The 23,648-nt window shown below is 41.1% G+C and overlaps 1 protein-coding gene across 6 annotated transcripts in view; it reads right to left on the bottom strand.

Moving 5' to 3' along the window:
* Nucleotides 1–23,648, bottom strand: part of VGLL4 (vestigial like family member 4) — a 127,556-nt gene that overhangs the window by 71,832 nt on the left and 32,076 nt on the right. For 2 of the 6 annotated variants that reach the window (XM_020802551.3, XM_078385419.1), the window contains exon 1: nucleotides 7,067–21,723. The exons of the other annotated variants lie outside the window; for them this stretch is intronic. In XM_020802551.3, coding sequence (XP_020658210.3) covers nucleotides 7,067–7,151 — 85 coding nt within the window. In that variant the 5' untranslated portion in view covers nucleotides 7,152–21,723. Of the gene's footprint in view, nucleotides 1–7,066; nucleotides 21,724–23,648 lie in introns of those variants that run through there. 6 annotated transcript variants of the gene reach the window in all.

The following is a 23,648-nucleotide window of genomic DNA, read 5'->3' as shown; positions in this document are numbered from 1 at the left end:
ATCGCAAAAGCGATGGCATTTTTGCCATCGCTATGCGAATTCGTCATTAAACGGGGCACTCGTTATACGAGGCACCACTGTATAACTTTTATGCCCCCAAAAACACAATACAGAGAGAAGGTGGGAGAGAGAGAGAAAACAGTTCTTTCTGTTGGAATTCTCTCCCATAGCATTGGCAATCTGTTCCATACAGTCCTGTGCATAGTGAGCCTTAAAGGTCCTTACGAACCCCTGATCTAGAGGCTGAATTAGAGGTGTTGTGTTTTGGGGCAAGTAGACCACTTCAACACCTTTGGTGTTGAACTTACGCCCATGGTTCGGTGTGGCCAGGGACACAGCATTTCATGAATATTCATTCATTTATTAATCCATTTGTTCATTGAAAAAAAATCCATGCCACTCAGACTTGTGCGAAGTGTATATAGCAATCATGATGAGTAGCTTTTGATAGGTCCATCTTCCCTGAATTTGTCCAGTCCCATTTTAATGCTGCGTAAGTTGGTAGAACCAATGTGGTTTAGGGATAATACTGTTAAACTATGACTCAAATTCTTATTCAGTAATGAAACTAACTTATTATGTGACTCTAGGACAGATACAGTCTCTCAAGCAAACCTCCCTCACAAGCTTATTATGAGGAAAAAGTTGGGGGAGGAAAGCTACAGAGCCAAACTCAGTGAAGGAAAGGCTGGATAGAAATGCAATTAAGAAATACGTAAAATCAATTCCACAATTGAAGTACGCCCTGTATTAAGGAGTATATCCCACCCAACCCCCACCAATCAGTTTCAATGGATACTCCTGTGTTCTAATATTATACAGGGAGAAAGAAAGAGAAGAGGAAAACATGCAACATTTACACAGCAGTTTAAAAATTCAATGCGTCCTGAGCACCACCTCCTCTTGCACAGCCCTCATGCATTGGAACGCAATGAGATTTTTCAAAGGGATGATTCCGGGCATTAACAAAGCCCTTTACAATCTTTGCATGCAATCCAGATAAAAATGAATGGGAATTACTCACGTAACTAAGATTTTTTTAAATCCCATTGAAATTTTGGAATGTGTTCCAAGAACTATACCATTCTTCTGTTCTCAAAACAAACCTTATGAATATTAATCATATTTTTTTATAGATGGGAACTAACGTGAAGGCACAGCAATTTGCCCAAAACCATGAAGCAAGTCTACAGCTGGATCCATGCTTGGACCAACGTCTCTGAACGGATGGGGTCAGCATTAGGTCTTTCTCCACTTTTATAGTACTATTTCTGTAACTTCATAAACCTAAGTAACATAGAGAACACATTTAACCTATGCAAACCAGGCATCAGCAGCCAGCATAACAAGGTAATTCCTAGAGTAACAGTTTCCTCTGAAAAACTGTGGTTTAAAAAAAAAATACAGCCAAACAGTCCAAACAGAAATGTCTAGGAAAGCTAGCTTCAGCCACTGACATTTCAATCTCTCCAGAATACACTTGGGCCCAAAGCATTGTGGGAAAATTAACATGATAGCAGCAATAGCTACTTCCCCCACCACTTCTTTCTGTTTGCACAGTGCTCCTCACCACTGTTCGATACCACCCACCGCATTACTCCAGCAGCCTCACAAATGACAACAAGGGAGAGAAAGGCATCAATACCTGGTGTTGCCATTTCAACTACTCTAAGGGGACAATGTTTCAGAAAAATCCCAAAAGACTACTATATACCCTCCAATGACATTTTACTACGGAAGAGATACTGCAAGTATCCCATAGTATATTGCAGAAATCCTGATAAGCACAGCTATTGGTGAAGGCTTCTGAGAATTTTACTCCAAGAACATCTGGGGGCCCAAGGTAGGGAACCACCACTGTTCTATTCCATGTAGTATAACTTTGCCTCAGTTGTACAAGCAAATAAAGCCTATTATCCACATGGCTTACTGAGGAGAGACAGCTACACCCTCAATAGAGGAAGCTGAGGGGAAGACTACATATTTACCTTCAGCAAAGCCACAAGGAAGGATGAATGATCTGGCATATGAGAAGTTAAAAGGGAAGCTCTCGTCTGGCAGATAATTTTAAAGAGAACAAAGCAGCCAGATAGGAGGGATAGCCACACAATTGGTTATCAGGGACCTCTTAACCACTATCCAGCAGATGAAACTACTACAATCCCATACAGCAGTCAAATTAACTATTATTATTGTCTTAACTGAAGTTGGAGTGGGATGGGGTGAGGAATCACTTGTTTGCAAGCAAAAACATATTATTGCCTGACAGATACAGTTAAGTGATACCTCATAAGAAGACATCTGTAACTCCACTTCTAATGAGAAATTGTTTATACATTGTATAAATATGAAGATTATTTTGGAACACCCTTAAAAGCTCAACTTTCAATTTAAAGACCATTTTAGATTAGGCATCCTTCAGTCTCGAGAGACTATGGTAATGTGGTCTGTATGAAGGACTTGAAACAGCGTCTAGTGCGGCTGAGAAGGCCAATTTGAGAGTGACAATCCCTTCCACACTGAAGACAAATACAATCTATCCCCTGACCAGCTCCCTGATTTTGCTGGGTTCAGGATTGCCTCTTTGCCTTGGCCTGCTGGACAAGTGTCTCTTCAAAATGCATTTCAGCTGGATTTTGGTCTTCGCTCTTGATTTAGAGAGATTAAAGAGCTTTCTATCTGATCTGGCCAAGACATAGACATCTTCTGTTGCAGTTCCAAAGGCGTGCTTCATCATGACAGCAAAAAAGATCCCAAACAGGGTCGGCGCAAAGACACAGCACTTTGGATGTCAAAGAGATCTGATGTTGAGCCATCAAAAACTACACTGCCCTTCATTTCCTCATGAAAGGACTTTATGATGTTAAGGAGTCGAGGTGGACATCCAATCTTGGGAAGTATTTTAAAAAGGCCATCCATGCTAACCAAATCAAAGGCCTTTGTGATATCTATGAAGGCCACAAAGAGTGGCTGTCGTTGTTCCCTACATTTCTCCTGAGACTATCTGAGGGAGAATACCATATCAGTGGTGGAGCTATTAGCTCGAAATCCACACTGTGATTCTGGATAGACTCGGTCTGCAAGCACCTGGAGTCTCTTCAGTACAACACGGGCAAGCAGCTTCCCTACAATGCTGAGAAGAGAGATGCCACGGTAGTTATTGCAGTCGCCCTTGTCTCCTTTGTTCTTATACAATGTGACGATGTTTGCATCGTTCATGTCCTGTGGTACTCCACCTTCCCTCCAGCAAAGACAAAAGATTTCATACAGCTCAGTGGTGATTATCTCTTTACAGCACTTCAGCAGGGATGTTATCCTTCCCAGGTGCCTTGCCGGAAGCGAGGGAATCCAAGGCCGCTTTTATTTCTGCTAAAGTTGGTTCGCTATCCAGCTCTTCCAAGACAGTCGGTGTTATTTATTTCCTCTTTGGTTACTACATTCTCTCTGGAATACAGCTCAGAATAGTGCTGCACCCAGCGTTCCATCTGCTGTGCTCGGTCCTGGATGATCATGCCTGTAGGATGCTTCAAGGGAGCAGATTTCTTCTGTATTGGACCTAAAGCTTGCTTGATACCGTCATACATTCCCTTAATGTTACCTGTGTCTGCTGCTATCTGTATCTGAGAGCAGAGCTGAAGCCAATAATTGTTGGAACATCTCCTGGCAGCCTGCTGGACTTTGCTACGAACAAGTCAAAGTGTCTGCAAGTTGCACTCACTAGGACAGGCTTTGTATGCTGCTACAACTCTCCTCTTATCCTTGATGGCTGGCATCGACTCCTCCGAATGGGCTTTGAACCAGTGTGCCGTATTTTTGGTCTTCTTGCCAAATGTGGACAAGGCGGTGTTATAAACAGCATTCTTGAAATGTTCCCATCGTTCATGTGCATTTGCATCAGCCGGGCCTGGAAGGGTTTCCCCAAGCTCTTGGGCAAATTCCTCCACTTTTCTTTGATCGCGAGTCTTGCTGATATCAATATGTGGACTTACTTCCTTTTTCGTGTGATACAATCTCTTTGCTCGCAGTTTACTCTACTACACACCAGGGAGAGATCAGTATCGCAACTAGCACTCGGGTAACTGCGTGTGATCGTAATACTAGGAAGGCTCGAGCATCTAGTGAGGATCAGATCGAGCTGATGCCAATACTTCTATCTTGGATGTTTCCAGGAAACTCTGTGTTGAAGCTTCGTATTAAAGAGCGTACTGCTGACACAAAGACCATAAAAACAGTAAAACTCCAGCAAGCGTTGGCCATTTTCGTTCATCTTCCCAGTGCCAAAATGGCCTAGACAAGTGGGCCAAGAATTGTAATCAGCTCTAGCATTAAAGTTTCTGAGAATGAACAGTGGTTCTCTCTCAGGGATTTTTTTAATGGCTATATCCATCAGTGGATATGGCCATACCAGCAAGTTATTCAGGCAGGTGCATTTCATTCACTTCCATAATCCCCATTTTCTCTTTATACACATATTTCCTACAAGGAAGATTATGTTCAATAAGCTAAATCACAGTATCCAAAGTTCTTCATCCTTCTGCTTTCTAGTGCAGTGATCTCTCTTGGGAAAACAAGTCCCGTAGGATGATACAAAGCAAAACCTAGGCATGAGTTTTTGGTGGGTTTTTTTTGGGGGGCTACCAGTCCCATAATTCTCTATTCTTGTATTTCCACCTGACAGACCCACACTTACGGACACTTCAATTTAATTCAATTAGATGAAAGACCTAGCTGGGATGGCTTCATAGGCCTAGCTTGGTCCTAGTTTCCTATGAAAAAAAGTTGTCCCAAATGAGCTGCCATGAGGTGTCTGTAGATGTAGGTCTGACAGGTGGAATTCACAGAATTGAGAATTATGGGATTTGTAGTCCAACCCCCCATCCCACCTCCAAATTCCATGCCCAGCAGGATCTATTCTGGAAACAGGAATTAAATATAATTTAGGAACAAGAGTTTGTGTTCAATAAATTATACATTCGTGTTCACAATTCATGAAGCTTTCTCAAAGAAAATATCACATACCTTAAAGATCACTAGGTGTGATTTTATACAAATATCTGTTCACATGCACAACACCAAAGTTAATGAAGTTTTTCACAATTATGCTGCCAAATAAAACTTGAACCTGCATGTCCTCCCTCAGCACCAATGATTCTTGAATGATTCTCAGCAAGCAAACAAATAAGCAATAAGAAAGACATTTGGTCCTAATGTATATACTGTGAATAACTGTTCTAAGAGAATTAATGACACCCCATTCTCTCTCTGGCCCCCATAGAAGAGTTAATTCCCTCATAAATCAGTGGGATTTTAAAAGTGACTTGATTGTGCTATCATTGCTGTCACCATCCTTTTGAGTGACAAATATTAACAACATATATGTGGTAGTGCTTTATAATTTCATACTAAATTAAAATAAATTAACTGTTGCAATACCTTTCCAAGAATTTTCTTCCCTGTCTTTTAATTCATACCTGGTGAATTCTTACATTAAAAGTAACAAAAGCAGCAAACAGTACATTACAGACTCAACACACCATAATATCTTTTTAAAAAAATACTACTGGCTAATGTTGGCAAAGCAGCATAATTTGGACAGGAAAAAAAGGATGGAAATGTGCAAGGAAGTCTCTCAAAACATCTGAGATAAGGTCTTGAACCATCACATTGATCTCTGCCCTCTTGTTTTTCCTCCACCCTGTCTAAGCTTACAGTCACCTTTAAAATTTGCAGTTTTCCAACATGTTAAAACGGTCGCACTCCTAAGAGTAGTTAGGAGGTTATACAAAACAATTCTCTCCTTAACTTGAAAATGCAGGCCTTGTGATTTCAACTGACAAGTTTCCAACCTGGATGTTTTGCGAACACCTCATTTAATTTACTTTGTCCCCCTAATCTTAGCAGATTTTCACTTAGGTATCCCTGACATGTCCTTCACAGATAACAAGAATAAAGCTCATTCTCTTCACAAACATGGAAAATTTCCCAACTAGAAATTTGGAAAAGAAGAAAACTGTGCTCTGTTTCTGTGTGTAGCAACAAAAAACAAAACAAAGCCAAAAAAACACAAAAAACCCTAGCCCTCCTGCCAAGCAGAATTAGCTCAAGGGTGCCTTTCTTTCCTTGCTAAGCCAAGCCATTACAGCTTCTTTGAACTGCACGTACATAAAACTGAACTAGTTTTTTTAAAAAAGCAGCTTAGTCCTAGCGCTCCTGGCTGCCAGCAGCTTTTAAGGAGGTGTGGGGGGGGGAGGAACACAACACTACTCCTGAATTTGAGTTTTAGAAACAAACATACGCACAAGGCACAAATATGGAGGTGGGAATGGAGAGGATAAAGAAACCACACAGAAGATGGCCATAAAGTTGTGTTTTCTAGCAGCTGTGTGGTTCTTTTTTTCTTTTTTCTTTGCTAGAGACAGGCTGCTGAAGGGGTTTGTGAGGGAGGAGACGTGGGTTTAAGGAGGGAAGAGAAGGGGAGGCAGCCCTCTGTGTCAGAGTTTTCTCAGAGCTGTACAGGAAATGAGAAGTCAAACAAAGGGCCACTCTGTATTCTGTACTACAGACACCCTTCAATCCCCGGAGCAGAGTAGTAAACTCTCTTTATTGTATCCTAACAACAGTAATCAACCTCAGACTAAAAAGAAACCAACACAAGAGCCAAAGAAACCAACACACTTAGTCATTGTTTCAATCCGTCCATATTCCTACATGGAAGTAAAGCATACAGAGATCATGCACATTTTTAAGGGGGGAAAAAACCATCCATATACAGCAAAGCTTTCAGTGACCAGAGAAAGATACTGAACAAAAGTCCCCTCACACAATGACATTAAATTCATAAACATTTTACACATTGTGGAACACAATGTCAAGTCTTAAATTAATGTAGTCGTTGCCTCGCCAGGGAGTCGGCAGAAAAATCATCATTTCGAAGAATGGAGACTCTAAATGCATTTTTTGAATATCAACTCTACTTAGGAAAAAGCACAACAACTGGCACATAAGAGTGATCTGTGCCGAACTTAACAACGGAATAGAACAACAGTACAGAATGATTCGCAGTTACCTTCATATTGGCAGAGAATGCCAATATTGTTGTTCATCTTGTCCAGGTACTGGTAATTCAACAGGTCCATCTTCATAAATAGCATTTAGTGGGCTAGCAAAGAAGACCAGCTTGCTTGCTTTCGCCCACCAAAACAGCGACAAGTACACTAGGCAAAGGCTGCTGAGTCGCCCCTGGCTCTTTTCCGAGTCCCACAAGCTCAGGGCCCAGCCTCCGACTAATCAAAACAAAGTATTTTTTTTTAAAAAAATGAGTTGAGGGGGGAAAGAGGAGGGGAGGGAGCAAGAAATCCCCTTCCAGGGCTTTAGAACGAGAGAGTCAGAGGTAAATTGTGTCCTCCGTTACTGTTAAAATTTCTCATAGCTCTCACTCGGAAGGAGAGGAGAGGGGGAGGGAAAACTGGAACAGCAAAGACTTCCTAGGACAAAGACATGCTAATTTTCCTCACAGCCCCGCTGCAAGTTAACTGCACTGACATGCAGGCTATGCTTGGTATGACTCCTATGTAAACTAGCTTCCTCTTTCTAGCAGACCGAGATGACTGAGCATGCTCACTGAATCCCTGGAGCTCTTCAAATGTCAGGGATATTTTCTGCACAAGATCAGTCTCTAAATGTACAGAGGTTTCTGAAAGCAAGACAGAAGAGGAGGAGGAGAAAGACAGTACAGAAGGGGCCATGTCAGATCCTGCCCTTACAGGAAGCATGGTGGCCACTGAAGGGCTGGGAAAGAAGGGGGGTGGAGGAGAGAAAAGCAAGGGGGGGGGAGAGAAAAACAAAAGAGGAGCAGGTCTAGATATAATATTAGCTACCCTGTTTCCCCAAAAATAAGACCTAACCTAAAAATAAGCCCTAGTATGATTTTTCAGGATGCTCATAATATAAGCCCTACCCCAAAAATAAACCCTAGTTAAGTGAAACCCCGCTCTCCACCATTGTGCAGCAACCAGAAGATGACATTATAAAATAAAACATCCCCTGAAAATAAGCCCTAATGCGTTTTTGGAGCAAAAATTAATATAAGACCCTGTCTTATTTTCGAGGAAACATGGTACATATACACATAACTCAGGTCTTTATCTTAAAAGGTTTTTTTTAATGTCTGAAACAGAAACAAAATTATTCCCCTGCCCCCAACAACTTGATTTTTATTCTCTTTCCCTTCACTTCAATTTTCTCCTAAGCCAGCGGTTCTTAACTCCTTTAAATATATTCTGTTGCTGCTGACCACCAAAACTTAACTCAAGATTTAAAAACCTAAAGTTTCTCATGAAGGATCTTATCAATAGCTATTCCTTGCTATAACGGCAACACTTTTTAAGATGACTGGAAGAAGCTTCATTTTGCTTTGAACAGGACACATCTCAACAATAGCATCAGTTCTTTAACATTTCAAATTCAGCCAGAGATCCATTCTGAGGCTCAGCCAACATGTATTGTCACAAAATTCACTGAAATAGTATTCAAAAATCACTTTATCCAAATAGTTTTATTAGCAGAAATCAAAGAAGAAACACAATTGCAAAGTCTGTCCAAACACTCACCCACACTGACACTGACTGACTCTGACTCTCTTCCCATGGCTTCTGACTGTCTGCACAGTAACAGAAAATGTCATGTGCTGTCTCTCAGCCACCCAGCATCATTCATTTGCATATTGTCACAGTGTGCAGAAATGTCAGTTATTTGCTATCGAACAGTTACTTTCATACCAAATTTGTACTTTTGTTTGCTTTTAATGGAGGCTGTAGTTTAGAAAAACCAAGTTTTGCAAAAACAAGCAAGGGAATTTAAGAGTTTGTTCTACGTTTCTTTCTTTCTTTCTTTACATTTCTTCAAGCCTTTGTGAATGCCTGGTGAGGACATCACAGCCCCCCAGGGGTTCACGGGCCACAGGTTAAGAATCTATGTCCTAAGCTATTTGTGACACCAAATTAGTCTCTTTTTGACCCATGATGTTGTTGTTTAGTCGTTAAGTCGACTCTTGGTGACCCCATGGACCAAGCACGCCAGGCCCTCCTGTCTTCCACTGCCTCCCAGAGTTTTGACCCATGATAGCACGTTGTAATTTTTTAAAAGGCATTTAATTCAACAATAAATAACGTAGATCTTTTGTACTAGGACAGACTGTTAAATGATCCATTGTCAAGACTTAAGTTAAAAGGAAAATATAAAAAGGAAAGGAATTTCTCTATTGTTATTGTTTATATCAGTGCATCTGAAATATTTACAGAACTTTCAAACATTTTTAAAGTAGCATTTATTTTTAGGGTTTTCAATATTAAATGCATTTAGCCACCAAAGATATTTCATCATGCGACCCTTCTCTGCCTTGAAAATAACAACAGAGGGTTTTTTTCCATCCATCACTCTTATTACAGGATGTGGTTTGTTTTGCTACACTTCAGACCTTCATCCTAAACTTTCCTAGCTGTTTATACAGATGGATGTGAATCATCCCCACAAGGTGGAAGATCTGTAATCAGTATCACTGTATGACTCTTGAGACAAGGAAAAATTATCTGCTGTTCCCTGTAGTAAATAAATGCCTAGACACCAATTTGCTATATTAAATTATAACATTAGACATGACTGACTTCAGTCCCATTAATTTAAATTAGTTTGCTGTCAATTCTGTCTTTTTCTGTAGATCTCTCAAACTTATATTTAGTACTGCAATTTCTTTCTTTGATAGGCTACAATCTAACCATGTATATGGGAGGTCTACCTCATCAAATGGAACTTATTTTTAAGTAAGTAAACTGAAGAGAAAAGGGGAAATTGGCCTTTACATCATGTTTCCATCTTCCTTCAATAGATTATATCCAGCATTAGTCCTATATAGGGTAGACCCACTGATGTGAACTGGACTTATTCTCAACTAACCAACCTCCCATAGATTTCAACGCTAGGTAGACCTAACTTTGGATTTAGCTATTTATTTCCAATTTCTTTCACTTAATAACATGTTCAAACACTTATCTCTAAACATCTTTAAAGGCATGTTTTCTTAAAAATCAAATTGGGAACATATCAGTCTTACACATCCCATCATTCTTCACTGTTGACAGGAATACCAGGAGATGATTAAAGCTGCTGCTCAGCAACATTGGAAAGCCTACGTGTTCTCCATCCCTGCCTAAAAATAATCTGTAATATTCCACTGGTTTGAGGGAAAAAAAGTGTGAACATTTTAAGCAGCTTCATATGCTTACAAAAAGAAAGGGAGGGGCAAAATAGAAGAAACATAGCTTTGTGAAGATGATGCATTACATTCATTCATTTGTTTATAGCATTTGTTTATTCTAGTGGTTTCCAACTTTGGGTCCCCAGACGTTCTTGAACTAAAGCTCCCAGAAGCCTTCATTACTAACAGATTTGAAATATCATTGAGGAGTGAGAGATTAAAAGCATTTTATAAAAGCAAATCCAAAACATTCTGTAAAACCCAGATTATAAAATCCAATCCTAGAGACTGAAAGAGTTCAGCATGCTACAGAGAAAGCCTTGTCTTGTGTGGCTTCTGCTGAGGAATTTGAACTTCAGGCTGACACATATTATGTATCTTTCACATATTATGGCTTTGTACCACTGCAGATGAAAAACAAAAACCTGCAATCTTAACTCAGCACAGAAGCAAACTGGAAGCCAGGACAATTGGTTCAATATCACTGTAATTCAGCATCAAAACACATACTGGGCAATCGCATGCTTGACACACTTCACATTAGATGTAGCTTCTGGACACTTTTCAAAGCCAACACCGCATAGACTATCAGGAGGCAAAGAGAAACAGAACTGGCTATCATACTGCTAAGACCCAACTCCCAAATTCTGGATTACCTCCCCCAGAGGCTTCATGTAGGTATTTAAAAAGCAAAAGACTCAATGCCAAGTTTTGAGGGGATTCTGTCAGTTATGGTCAGGAGGCTGAAAAACATGCTTCTAGATGCACCTTCTAGAATGTTGAGACATAGGAGGTCCCAAGCCATCAAGAAATGGCATCCACAATTGCCATATCCGCAAAATGACTCTGAAATATATCATGACTAAACAAGGCTGTTGCTGTTTCAAAGTAAGCCTGAACCCAGATTGAAATGGATCCAGCTAATCAACTTCACCAAGGAAACCTGAACCCTGGGTTCTTCTGCCAGGACTCACTCCAAAACCTGATGGTTAAAAAGCAAGCTGAGGTACCGAGCATAATGTAGGGCATTGGGATCCACTGAAGGTCCCCCCAGCAGAGGGCATATAATGGCTTCCTTCCTTCAGAAATGTTGCATTCCCTCCCCCAAAAAACTCTCCAACTATATTCCCCCAACTGGCCAGTCCACCTCTGGGAGTATCAAGCTTGTGGGGGAGGGGCAATGTGTAGCCTGCATTGTCAAATTCTAAACTGCCCAGATAGTGCTTTAAGAACTATGGGGCAGTATATAAGCATCACGCTTCACTCTGCATTGCTTTGCATTGCATTGCAACAAGATAATGTTCCTGGTAAAATCCATTACTCTCCCAGGGAAGCTTCAGACCAGTGGCAGATTATGCCATCGTCACTCTAATTGAGAAAATCCTGTTTGAGTAAAGAAGGGGTGAGGACTATCAGCTGTCTCCCCTCAGATCTGCAGGGTCCTGGACTCAGAAGCACAATGAGAGCTTCATGTCCGCAACTTGGTATGCAAGGAAGAGACAACCATAGATTGGTTCATTGGTTACCGGTTCGTTTCCGCGTCGACTTCAAGGTTATGATGACAACATTCAAAGCTCTAAGTGGTTTAGGACCTCGGTACCTATCACAACGCCTGCTCCCAGCCAGATCTATCCACAATATCTGTTCTTCACAGGCAGGGTGGTTGGGGGCCTTGACCCCGAAGGTCAAGAAACTGGGCCTTCTCGGTGGTTGTTCCCACCTATGGAACAACCTGCCTATTGAGATCCGCCTGGCACCCTCGCTGGATGGGTTCAAAAGAGCACTGAAGACCTGGCTCTTCCGCCAGGCTTTCCCAGAGCACTAAGATCTCACCCTCCCTTTTTACCATTATTTTTGCCATCCTCTCCATCACCCTTTTTATCACCTTTACTGCCATCTGTTTTAATTGCCCTATTTGTTATGCATTAATCTATTTTATCGTGTTTTTAATATTATGCCTTATATTGCTGTTAGCCGCCCAGAGTGGCCTGGTTGCCAGATGGTGTGGGATACAAATTCAAATAATAAATAAATAAATAATAAATAGAGGGAAGCACCTTAATATGGACTCTGAACCCTGAAAACCCGTTACCCTCCTCCCAACTGTAGGCAGAGGGTCCCTTCACCCAAGTTCCCATTTCCTTACATAGTTTGCATGCACCCATGATGATAAGGTAAGGTAATGCAATGACTCTGAGATGCAGTGTTTGTGACCCTGCCATGATGCTGCACCCTGATCAGCCTTTGCATTACTCAGAATGTTATGCTTGACTGTGGTGACAAAAGGAGATGCTGGCTCCTGCATTCTTCTCACACCATCTCTTTTGCAACCATAACACTAGGACAATGTCAGGAAGAGACCAACATCTGGAAAAGTATAGAATCTAAATTAAATCCTGCTCTTCCCTGCCACAACAAAAACACTTTTTCTATTTTTAGTGACTCACACTGGTATAGGATTACATTGGTGATGTACATCACCAGCTCAGCATCAGTGCCAATGCATTAACACAATTTCTGGTGACACTGCAACAGAATGAATGATGATCCCACTCCAGCTAGTGTAGCTGGAGTATAGGATGCAATTTTCTGGACCTATTCGTCCACAGAAACTCTTGGTATCTTAATGGTATGCAATAAACTGTTTTCTTAGTATCCTCCTGAAAACAACGTTAGTAAATCTCCTGATTCATTGTTTCCAGATAACTCTTACATTTTTCTCTTGCACATTCTTTTGTTTTATTCTGTTTTCAAAACATCACAATCATGCACTAAGTTATAATTAAAATAACAGGAAAGTCAAGAAAGGTACAATGTACTCATCCATAAAATAATCCATGAAATGCTAAGCCACTGTGTCCTTAAATTTATAAATATTCTTCCAAGGAAAAAAAGAAGTAAATTTCCTCTAAGAAGTGCCTTCTATGTGAATCAAATGTGCTATGATTGCTTTTCCAAAGGGGGGGAAATTCCCACTGGTCTTATAAAATAATTCATTGAAATGTAACCAGTACATAAGTAAGTCAGATTGAAATAAAATCAGTATGAAATATGTGCCATTATACAATTTGTTCCATAAACTGGAAATACAAATACCAGTGTGTTTTATGATCCACATCTATTGTTAAAATTTACTCACTGTACCATTCAAAAGACAGCATTTCATTCTGCAGTACTATTTTCCTTTTTCCATTACTGTATCATTTATGATACTATAAATACTCCATTCACTAACACACAGACAGACACACACACGTCTTCTGGCACCTTGAAGTTTTCTATTTGCTGAGTGTTTTCATACTGAACCACACCATCAGATGTTTAAAATCTTCTCTTCAATTAACAGACTGCGTGCATATCCATGTGTCAATGTGCACACATGCAAGTGGAACTGCAGAAATATGTGTGCATGCATGCAAGAAAGTCATGGGAGGTGTGTGTATGTGTATGTGTTTGTGCATGCTAGGGAGAATAAGAACAAACTACTCCTATCGTTGAATACTCCACACAAGTTCCATCCAACTGAGAATGTAACTACTTCTCCTGCTATAAGTGTTTTAGGAAGCAGTGCATAGGTTAGAAGCTATTCTGAATCGGCCACTGTGTCCTCATCCAATATAGGTTGGCAGAAGTTATGTTAACAGAGCTTTTGCTACCCCTTGTATCTCACAGCCTATGAAATGCATTGTTTATGACTGTATTTCCTCTATCCACACACATGCTTGGGTTAGTAAAAGGTTCTATTGCTAAGAAATCTTATATCAAAAACTTTTTGGTTTTTTCCTGCTTCAGCAAGGGAATTGCTGCAGGAGTTTTAAACATGTTTATTTTGCCATGTATATTACTAGTAGAACACTGTCCCCTACAGGCAATTCTGAAAACTGCACATGCTTCATAAGTGTTCTGAAACTTTTATGGAAACATGCAAATTCTTAACCATCGGTAGCTGAAATTGTTTTTCACTTTTCCTTGCAACATTTAGCAGAGTTTGGTGCAAATGAGCTCTTCAGGTTTTTGATAACCAGTCTTTCAAAACAATAAGCCATTACCTACTACTCAATGAGCAACATGAAGGGTACCCAGTGTGGTGCCATGGGTAAGAGTAATGGATTAGGACTCAGAGAACTTGGGTTCAGTTTCCCAGCTCTGCCATGAAAATTCACTTGGGGGGGGAGCAGCATATTCATTGTTACTTGCCCCCAATTTAAGGCGACCCTATGAATTAATAACCTCTAAAGATCCTCATGGGTTAAACCTCAGAAGCCTCTGTGCTGCCAGGTCAGAAGACCTGCAGTCGTAAGATCGAATCCACATGACAGAGTGAGTTCCCGTCGCTTTTCCCAGCTCCTGCCAACCTAGCAGTTCGAAAGCATGTAAATGCGAGTAGATAAATAGGTACCACCACGGTGGGAAGGTAACAGTGTTCTGTGTCTAGTTGTGCCGGCCACGTGACCATGGAAACTGTCTATAGACAAACGCCGGCTCTACGGCTTGGAGACAGGGATGAGCACCACGCCCTAGAGTCGGACACGACTGGACTAAATGTCAAGGGGAACCTTTACACTTACCTTACCTAAAGACCCTTATATTAATTGCCCTGTTCATGTCTTGCAAACCAAGAATTGGCTTTCATATCTGAGTCAATCTATCTTACATTCTTTTCCTATTGCCTACTCTTTTTCTGGTATAGTTAGTGTGGTGTAATGAATAGTGATGGATTAAAACTCTGGAGATCATGGTTTGAATCTCCACTTGGCCACGGAACCATAGTGTGGTGTGGAACTGGTAAATCCATTTGTTAAATATGTCACATACCTTGAAAACTCTACTAGAGATCACTATAAGTAGGATCCGATATGACAGTGGGTAAGAACATTTTTTCCAGTGCTATTCTTTTTCTATGAGTCTTGTATGTCCAAAGTATGACAGACTTTGTTTAGTCATTTTAGCTTCTAGTAAGAGTCCAGGCTTTATTTGTGCTACAACAAGCTTATATGTCTTCTTTGTAGTCAATTAGTTCACATGTGAACATCTGCCTCATTTCAGGCAGACCTTGGCCTTGTTTCAAAACCCATCCACTAAGCATACTCTCCCATATTTTATCTTTCATTCCACCCACAGTGGGAATGTGGGTTCTGACAGACTTCTGACCAAGATAATACAAACCTCAACTAGAGAAATTTCCCTTCTCAGGATAAGGTTGTTGGTGCCTTTTTTGCAAAGTTATTAGTGGAAAACATGAGTATAACTGGAATATCTTGGCCAAAATCCTATTCCACTTGGCATTGCACAAAGTTACACCTGCAGGAGTTTATAGGAAGTTACACCCAGGCAGTCTGCATTACATCTCTGACTGTAGAACTCACCACACAATTGTACCTGTTTGCTGGATATCACTCCCACCTTGGTGCAAATTTCATAGCCGCTTGTGCAATGCTCAGTTATGGAGCACAGCGACACACCAAGATTTCAGCCATTATGTTCACAACTTATACTTTCTCTTAATGAGTATTTTCTTCTCTGCGTGCATATGTTCAGCATGTACGCTCTGCATTTTGTTTTTTAAACTATAAAATATCCAAATAAAAACAAGTCTAATTCAGTCTATAATACAGGGTTCAGTGGACTTTTTTACCTTTTACCCCCCCAAAAATTTATATACGCCGATATTACCCCCTTGATTTGAAAGGAAGGAAATGATACATTATTTGAATTCATAATGTACCGAACTAGCAGAATGCACCATATCTAATAAAGATGTGCACTATTTTTGCTGGAACACATTGCACACCAGCCATGGGGTGGTATAGGAAGTAGTAAGGTTTCCAATGTGCCTAGCAACTTGCATTAAAATTTTGCTAGCTCGCAAAGGATTTAATCATCATCAATGGGTGCCAGAGTGGTGCTAGCAATGACATGTTTGCTAGAGACAGCCGAGTTGGGGGGACGGCTTTTCCTACCACTTTCATCATTCCGTGTGTGGTGTGCAAAAAGGAACAAACCAGGCTAAAGATCATGTCACCCACCCTGGTGCCACAGCCCAACATCAAAGGACCAGTGCACTATTTTTTATCATAATCAATGGAAAACTCATCAGTGGCCTGTTGATTGGAAAAGATCAGTCTACATCCCAATCCCAATAAAGGGCAGTGCCAAAGAATGCTCCAACTACCGTACAATTGCACTCATTTCACACACTAGCAAGGTTATGCTCAAAATCCTACAAGGTAGGCTTCAGCAGTACAGTGATGCCTCGCTAGATGATTGCCTCATGGGACGAAAAACCCGCAAGACGATTGGTTTTTTTGAGATTACTATGGTGCCTCGCAAGACTTTTTTTTCCTATGACCATGCTTCGCAAGCCTTTTTTTTGAGACCAATGCTTCACAAGACTTTTTTTTTTTTAGACCGATGCTTCGCAAGACTTTTTGTTTTTTTGACCAATGCATAGGGAACTTCGCAAGATGATTTTTTTCACAAGACGATTATTTTCGCAGAACAAATTAAAATCGTCTTGCAAGGCACCACTTTATATGGACCGAGAACTCCCAGAAGTACAAGCTGGATTTCAAAGAGGAAGAGGAACTAGAGAGCAAATTGCTAACATGTGCTGGATTATGGAGACAGCTAGAGAGTTCCAGAAAAACATCTACTTCATTGACTATGAAAAAGCCTTTGACTGTGTGGACCACAGCAAACTATGGCAAGTCCTTAAAGAAATGGGAGTGCCTGACCACCTTATCTACCTCCTGAGAAATCTGTATGTGAACAGGAAGCCACCGTTAGAACTGGATATGGAACAACTGACTGGTTCAAAATTTAGAAAGGAGTACAACAAGGCTGTATATTGTCCCCCTGCTTATTTAACTTATATGCAGAATACATCACGAGAAAGGCTGGACTGGATGAATCCTAAACTGGAATTAAGATTGCCGGAAGAAATATCAACAACCTTAGATATATAGATGATACCACTCTGATGGCAGAAAGTGAGGAGGAATTAAAAAACCTTTTAATGAGGGTGAAAGAGAAGAGCACCAAAAATGATCTGAAGTTCAACATTAAAAAAAACTAAGATCATGGCCACTGGTCCCATCACCTCCTGGCAAATAGAAGGGGAAGATATGGAGGCAGTGACAGATTTTACTTTCCTGGGCTCCATGATCACTGCAGATGGTGACAGCAGCCACAAAATTAAAAGGCACCTGCTTCTTGGGAGGAAAGCGATGACAAACCTAGACAGCATCTTAAAAAGCAGAGACATCACCTTGCTGACAAAGGTCCACATAATCAAAGCTATGGTTTTCCCTGTAGTGATGTATGGAAGTGAGAGCTGGTCCATAAAGAAGGCTGACTGTCGAAGAATTGATGCTTTTGAATTGTGGTGCTGGAGGAGACTCTTGAGAGTCCCCTGGACTGCAAGGGGAACAAACCTACCTGTTCTGAAGGAAATCAACCCTGAGTGCTCACTGGAAGGACAGGTCCTGAAGCTGAGGCTCCAATACTTTGGCCATTTCATGAGAAGAGAAGACTCCCTGGAAATCACCCTGATGTTAGGAAAGTGTGAAGGCAAGAGGAGAAGGGGACGACAGAGGATGAGATGGTTGGACAGTGTCATCGAAGCTACCAACATGAATTTGACCAAACTCCAGGAGGCAGTGAAAGACAGAAGGGCCTGGCATGCTCTGGTCCATGGGGTCACGAAGAGTCGGACACGACTTAAAAACTAAACAACAACAACATTTATAAAGCTTATTAAATACATTGAAATCCTGGACTTGTTTCCTCCAAAGTAAACCACCCTCAGAAAACCTGCTATATATATAATACATATTTTATACACCTTTTATACACTACATAAAGTGTATATACACATTTCACTTATTTGAAATGTAGTGTTGGAAAAGATTTTTACAGATAGCATGACTTGTCAGAGAGATAAGTAAAAAATATTAAGTGTGGAATCTCACTAGAAGCTAAAATAACCAAGCAAAGGGTATTGTACTACAGTGGCATCAGTGGATTGACTGCTCTGGGCTGTTCTACAGCAGTAATAAAGCCGGCTTATCTCCGATCTCTAAAAGAACTGATCTATAACTGCCTGGACCAAGGAAGGTAGCAGGGAGAGGTGGCTTACAGTTTGAGGTTCAGCTGCAGGGGTGGGGACGAGGGGTAGCACTCTGCTCATTACCCTCAGAATTTTCATTTTTATCCCATTTGGGGTAAATTACCCCTGTTCCCCGACCTCTGCTCTAATACTACAGACTGTATTTAAGAAATTGTATCTACCAGCTGAAGGTCAAGTAACCTTACAGGTAACCTGTCAATGGAGTTCAGATGCATTTTTTTGTATCTGAAAAATCAAACATACAATAGAAAAATATGCTTGTGTCTTCAAAATTGATCAAACTGAACTATTAAAGGCAACCTGAGTTTTTAAAATCTGCTTTGGTCTAAATTCTAAGATCCGCAGCACTAATTATTTGCTATTTGAATACATCCTTGTTAGTCATAGTTAAAGATTTTGTGAAACACATTCAGGGCTCAAAGAATTATGTCTTGCGCATAAAAAATTAGATTAAGAAGATTAGGGTAATACGAAAAAAATTAAACTAACTTCCACAGAAAATTCCTTTACTAGCAAATGCAGAAATAATTAAATTAAAAAATCCCTTTATCCTACAGTTTTCGAAAGGCAAAATACAAACTTTATTATACACTTCCTAGTTCAATGCTTCTTTATAACTCAGGAATGTAACCTGTCAAGAACTTCATCTTTAGACTTCTGTCTTTCCTATGTGCTTTCACAGGAACATACGATTCTTCAAAATGAAGCCAAAGAAGCCACCCCTGAACTTCCTCAGCTCTTGGGACTGGGGATATAAAAAAGCCGAGCAGCTGCAGAGGTCTCCCACTAGTGAGGTCATTCCCTTAGCAGAGCCACTTGAGAAGACATGAAGGCAAGGCCCTGTCTGTCCCCATTCCTATAGAAGGAGGCAAATGCAAGACGAAACAGTTCCTAGACAAAAGGGTGGCAAGGACAGATCAGTGCCTGCTACCTATGGGAAGGCTTTGTCATTCTTAGGGAAGGGGAAAGAGGAGAGATCGAGAGAGATACAGATGGGGAAACAACTGAGTCATCATGGGAGACAGGAGAGCCACAGAGTGTTGGCTGCACCTTAAACTATCTTTCAGTTCAGAAACTCTGGACAGTCTTGACAACAATACCTGTGAGCTGCAAATGATGTTGGTCCAGTGCCAGAAATTGGGAGGAGGGGAGACAACTCATCCAGGAGAAATATGCCAACTTGACTTGTATCACAGAAACCTGGCTTGATAAATCTTTAGAACCTAATCTTTGTTAACTTGCCCATTTAGATTCTCTGAGCAGCAGCAGCAGCAGCAGGCGAGACCTGGGAGTGGAGAAGCAGAGTTGCCAGGATCTGTCAGGATCCCATTCCCCCTCCCTAGGTGCCTGATCCCAGAGCCTGTTAGGTTCAAGGGAGTAGACTTGAAAAATAGGACAGAAAGACAAAGGAATTCTGTGGGCCTCCTTTCGCTCAGCAATCTCAGAAGTGGTGCTGGATTTGAATCCCAATTTTTACTTAAGTTAGTTCAATATTTTTTAAAGGTTTTTAGTTACTCAATGCATTTCAATCAGTGCTGTAGTAGGGTTTTTAAAAAACATATAATTGCCTTTTTTTAAAAAATCTGTTCTTTTTACTATTATGAGCTGCCTTGAGTCATCTTGTCAGGAGAAAGGCAGCCAATCAATCAATCAATCAATCAATCAATCAATCAATCAATCAATCAATCAATCAATCAATCAATCAATCAATCAATCAATCCCACACTGGAACTAGGCAAGGTTCCAGCATATCTCAAGGAGGCAGCAATAAGCCCAATGCTAAAAAGCCTCTCCCTAAACTTGTCCATATGGGACAACTACTGGCCCATCTCTGATCCTACTTTCTTACGGGGGAAGGTGACTTCTCAGCTCTGTGCTCATGGATGAGACACATTATCCAGATCTATTTCAGTTTGGAGAGCCATTGTGGTATTATGGATAGAGTACTGGACAAGGACCTTGGGACTCAGGAGACCAGGGGTTCAGAATTCCCACTCAGAAACTCACAGGGGGTAACAATGCCGGACCACTTGCTGAACATCTCAAAAAGCATTAAAAAAAGTTCTGTTGGACTTCTCAAGAGCCTTTGAAACCATGAAATATGGTATCCTTTTGGGCTTTCTCTCTGGGAAGGAACGTGGAGGATCTGTTCTATAGTGGCTCCAGTCCTTTTTTGGAGGACCAAACTCAGAATGTGATGCTGGAGGACTCCTGTTCACCACTGGCCTATGGTGTCCCTTAAGGGTTCTGTTCTATCCTCCACAGAATTTAATCCACATGAAACCACTGGAAGAGGTTGTATGAAGCTTTAGGATTCTGTGCCACCAATATGCAGATGGCATCCACCTCTATTCCTCTTTCCATCCAAATCCCTGAAAACTATCTAGACTCTAAACAGACTGTTATCGTTTAGAACAGTGGTTCTTAACCTGGGCGATAATGCCCCCCAGGGGGCGATTTCATTTTTCAGGGGGGCGGTAGAACGAAAAGTGGCGGCGTGGGGGCGCTGGAGCAGATGGGGGGCGGTAGGGGGCGCTGGAGCAAGCCAAACCTGTGAAGATGGCTGCAGCCTTTTAACAATGTGCATGAATATATATTTTCCTATCTTAATTTAGTTTCAGAGTTTTCGTCTTGAAATTTTTAGTTCCTGCATTTTATGCCCTTTTTATATTTCTTTTTGAGTCTTAAAATTCGCTTGCAACTAAATCATTACCGTATTTTTCGCTCCATAAGACACACCGGACGTTAAGACACACTTAATTTTTAAATACTGAAAATTAAAATAAAATAAAAATATATAAACAGAGCAAGTCCCACACTGGGACTGCCAAAAAAAATCACCAAAAAACAAAGCAACATAGAAACATGCCCCCCAGCCCAAATCTACCCTCCAAAACCCACCCAGAACATTTTTTAAAAAGTAAAAAGAAGCAACTAATTTTTAAATACCAAAAAATGAAGTAAAAATAAATAAACAGAGCAAGTCTCATGCTGGGACTGCAAAAAAATCACCAAAACACAAAGCAACATAGAAACATACCCCCAGCCCAAATCTACCCTCCAAAACCCACCCAGAACATTTTTTAAAAAGCAAAAAGCAGCAACTAATTTTTAAACACCAAAAAATAAAGTAAAAATAAATAAACAGAGCAAGTCCCATGCTGGGACTGCAAAAAAAATCACCAAAACACAAAGCAACATAGAAACATACCCCCAGCCCAAATCTACCCTCCAAAACCCACCCAGAACATTTTTTAAAAAGTAAAAAGCAGCACCTTACCGGTCAAAAGCCTCCTGGAGGTCCTCAGAAGCCAGCGATGGTGGTGGGGGGGGACTCCCCACGGCGCCTGCTGAGGCCTCCGGAGGCCTAGGAAGCCAGCGAAGGTGCCTGGGGGAGGCCCCCACGGGGCCTGCTGAGGCCTCCAGAGGCCTGGGAAGCCAGCGATGGTGCCTGGGGGAGGCCCCCACGGGGCCTGCTGAGGCCTCCGGAGGCCTGGGAAGCCAGCGATGGTGCCTGGGGGAGGCCCCCACGGGGCCTGCTGAGGCCTCCGGAGGCCTGGGAAGCCAGCAATGGTGCCTGGGGGAGGCCCCCACGGGGCCTGCTGAGGCCTCCAGAGGCCTGGGAAACCAGCGATGGTGGCATGGAGGGGACAGTATTCGCTCCATAAGACGCATGCACTCCCCCCCCAGTTTTTTTGGGAGGAAAAGTGCGTCTTATAGTGCAAAAAATACGGTAAATGTTACTTTTTGGGGGCATTTCATTTTCTTGGAATTGAATTTCATTTTCAGGGGTCATTGGATTTAAGTGTCTTAAACAAACAAACAAACAAACAAACAAACAAACAAACAAACAAACAAACAAACAAACAAACAAGATATAATAAGAAATAAGAGGGGGGCGATGATAACTTCCTCAATGGCTCAAGGGGGCGTTTCTTTCAAAAAGGTTAAGAACCACTGGTTTAGAACAAATTGAAATGCAATCCAGACAAGGCAGACATATTTGAAAGGCAGACCACGAGTGTGCTGGATAACTCCCTTGTCAGGGATGCTAAACTGGCCCCCTACTCAAATCTCCTTCTGCTGGCAAGCCACAACATCTCTCTCTCTCTTTTTTTTTTATAGAGGCTTTTGGGCACTGATCAGTACCTTTTAATGGAAGCTGTTGTTTCACTGCTGCTTTCAAATGGAATAAACCGGCTTTAATTATGCACTTGTCTTAATCTGATTATGTATATACTACTGTTTTAATATTGCAATTTATTGTTTTAGTAGAAACCTTTTCTAAACATATACAGTATTGTAATCTCTCTTGGATCCTGAGAAAGGTGGGATGTAAACAAAATAAATCCACCCCAAATAAGAGACCACACAGAGCACAATGAGAAAAAAAACCCTATTACAAACTCTTAAATATTACTAAGTAAGCATGTTTGTGAAGTTTTAATGAAAGACCGAAAGTTACATAAAATACCCATTAGCTGTGGCAGCCAAGTAGAGACCCCCATTTGAAAAACAGCATGTCTCTGCTTACCAGCTGAAAGATAACAATAGGCCCTGCTTTGGTTTTGCCAGGCAATTATTTTAAGTAGTTGAACCATCACTGAAAAGGTTTTTGCATCAGATGCCCTGTTGTCTTTCCACTTCAGCCCCCATTCCTACTGGAAAATAATTATTCCCCCTATGGCATCCAATACAAAGGATCGCATGTGGCTTTTCCAGAGGATGCGGAGGGTGCAGGGATTGGAAACACAGGATGTCACAGTGGAGGGATACAGAAACACATTTGCCCATTGACTGTTATCCACAATAGTCTCACTTAAGGTACAACAGGGAGAAAGACGAAAGCTTTGTGGTTCTCTCCCTTACTATTCAAGAATTCAACTTACAGGGAGAAGTTTCAAAATTAACCTACCTTGCTGATATAATCTGCAATAACCACCTATTTTGCACAGAGTAATATGAAATAATAAGATTAATTAAATATGCAACTGATGAGAACTGCCTGAGGAAGCCTTCTTGTGGCTCATCATCTTTTACTCAACACCACACCCTCTCCATTTAAAACAGTTTAGTAATTCACAAGTCCTCTCATGAAGAACCTGCCTAACCTGTTTAACTATTGTGAACTGAAAAGCTAAAAGAAAGTGTGCAGAGTATCTTGCTACAGTGAACTTTAGAGGTTACCTACTCCTGAACAGGGAAAGGAGAATGGGGAAATATTACTTCCCTCCTCAAGCCACCCTCTCCAATTTCCCATCACCTTGC

Source organism: Pogona vitticeps, chromosome 2 (assembly GCF_051106095.1).
Source record: "Pogona vitticeps strain Pit_001003342236 chromosome 2, PviZW2.1, whole genome shotgun sequence".
NCBI classification, from domain to species: domain Eukaryota; kingdom Metazoa; phylum Chordata; class Lepidosauria; order Squamata; family Agamidae; genus Pogona; species Pogona vitticeps.
Note: the sequence above shows the minus strand (reverse complement) of the source record. Positions and strands in the feature narration are given on the sequence as shown.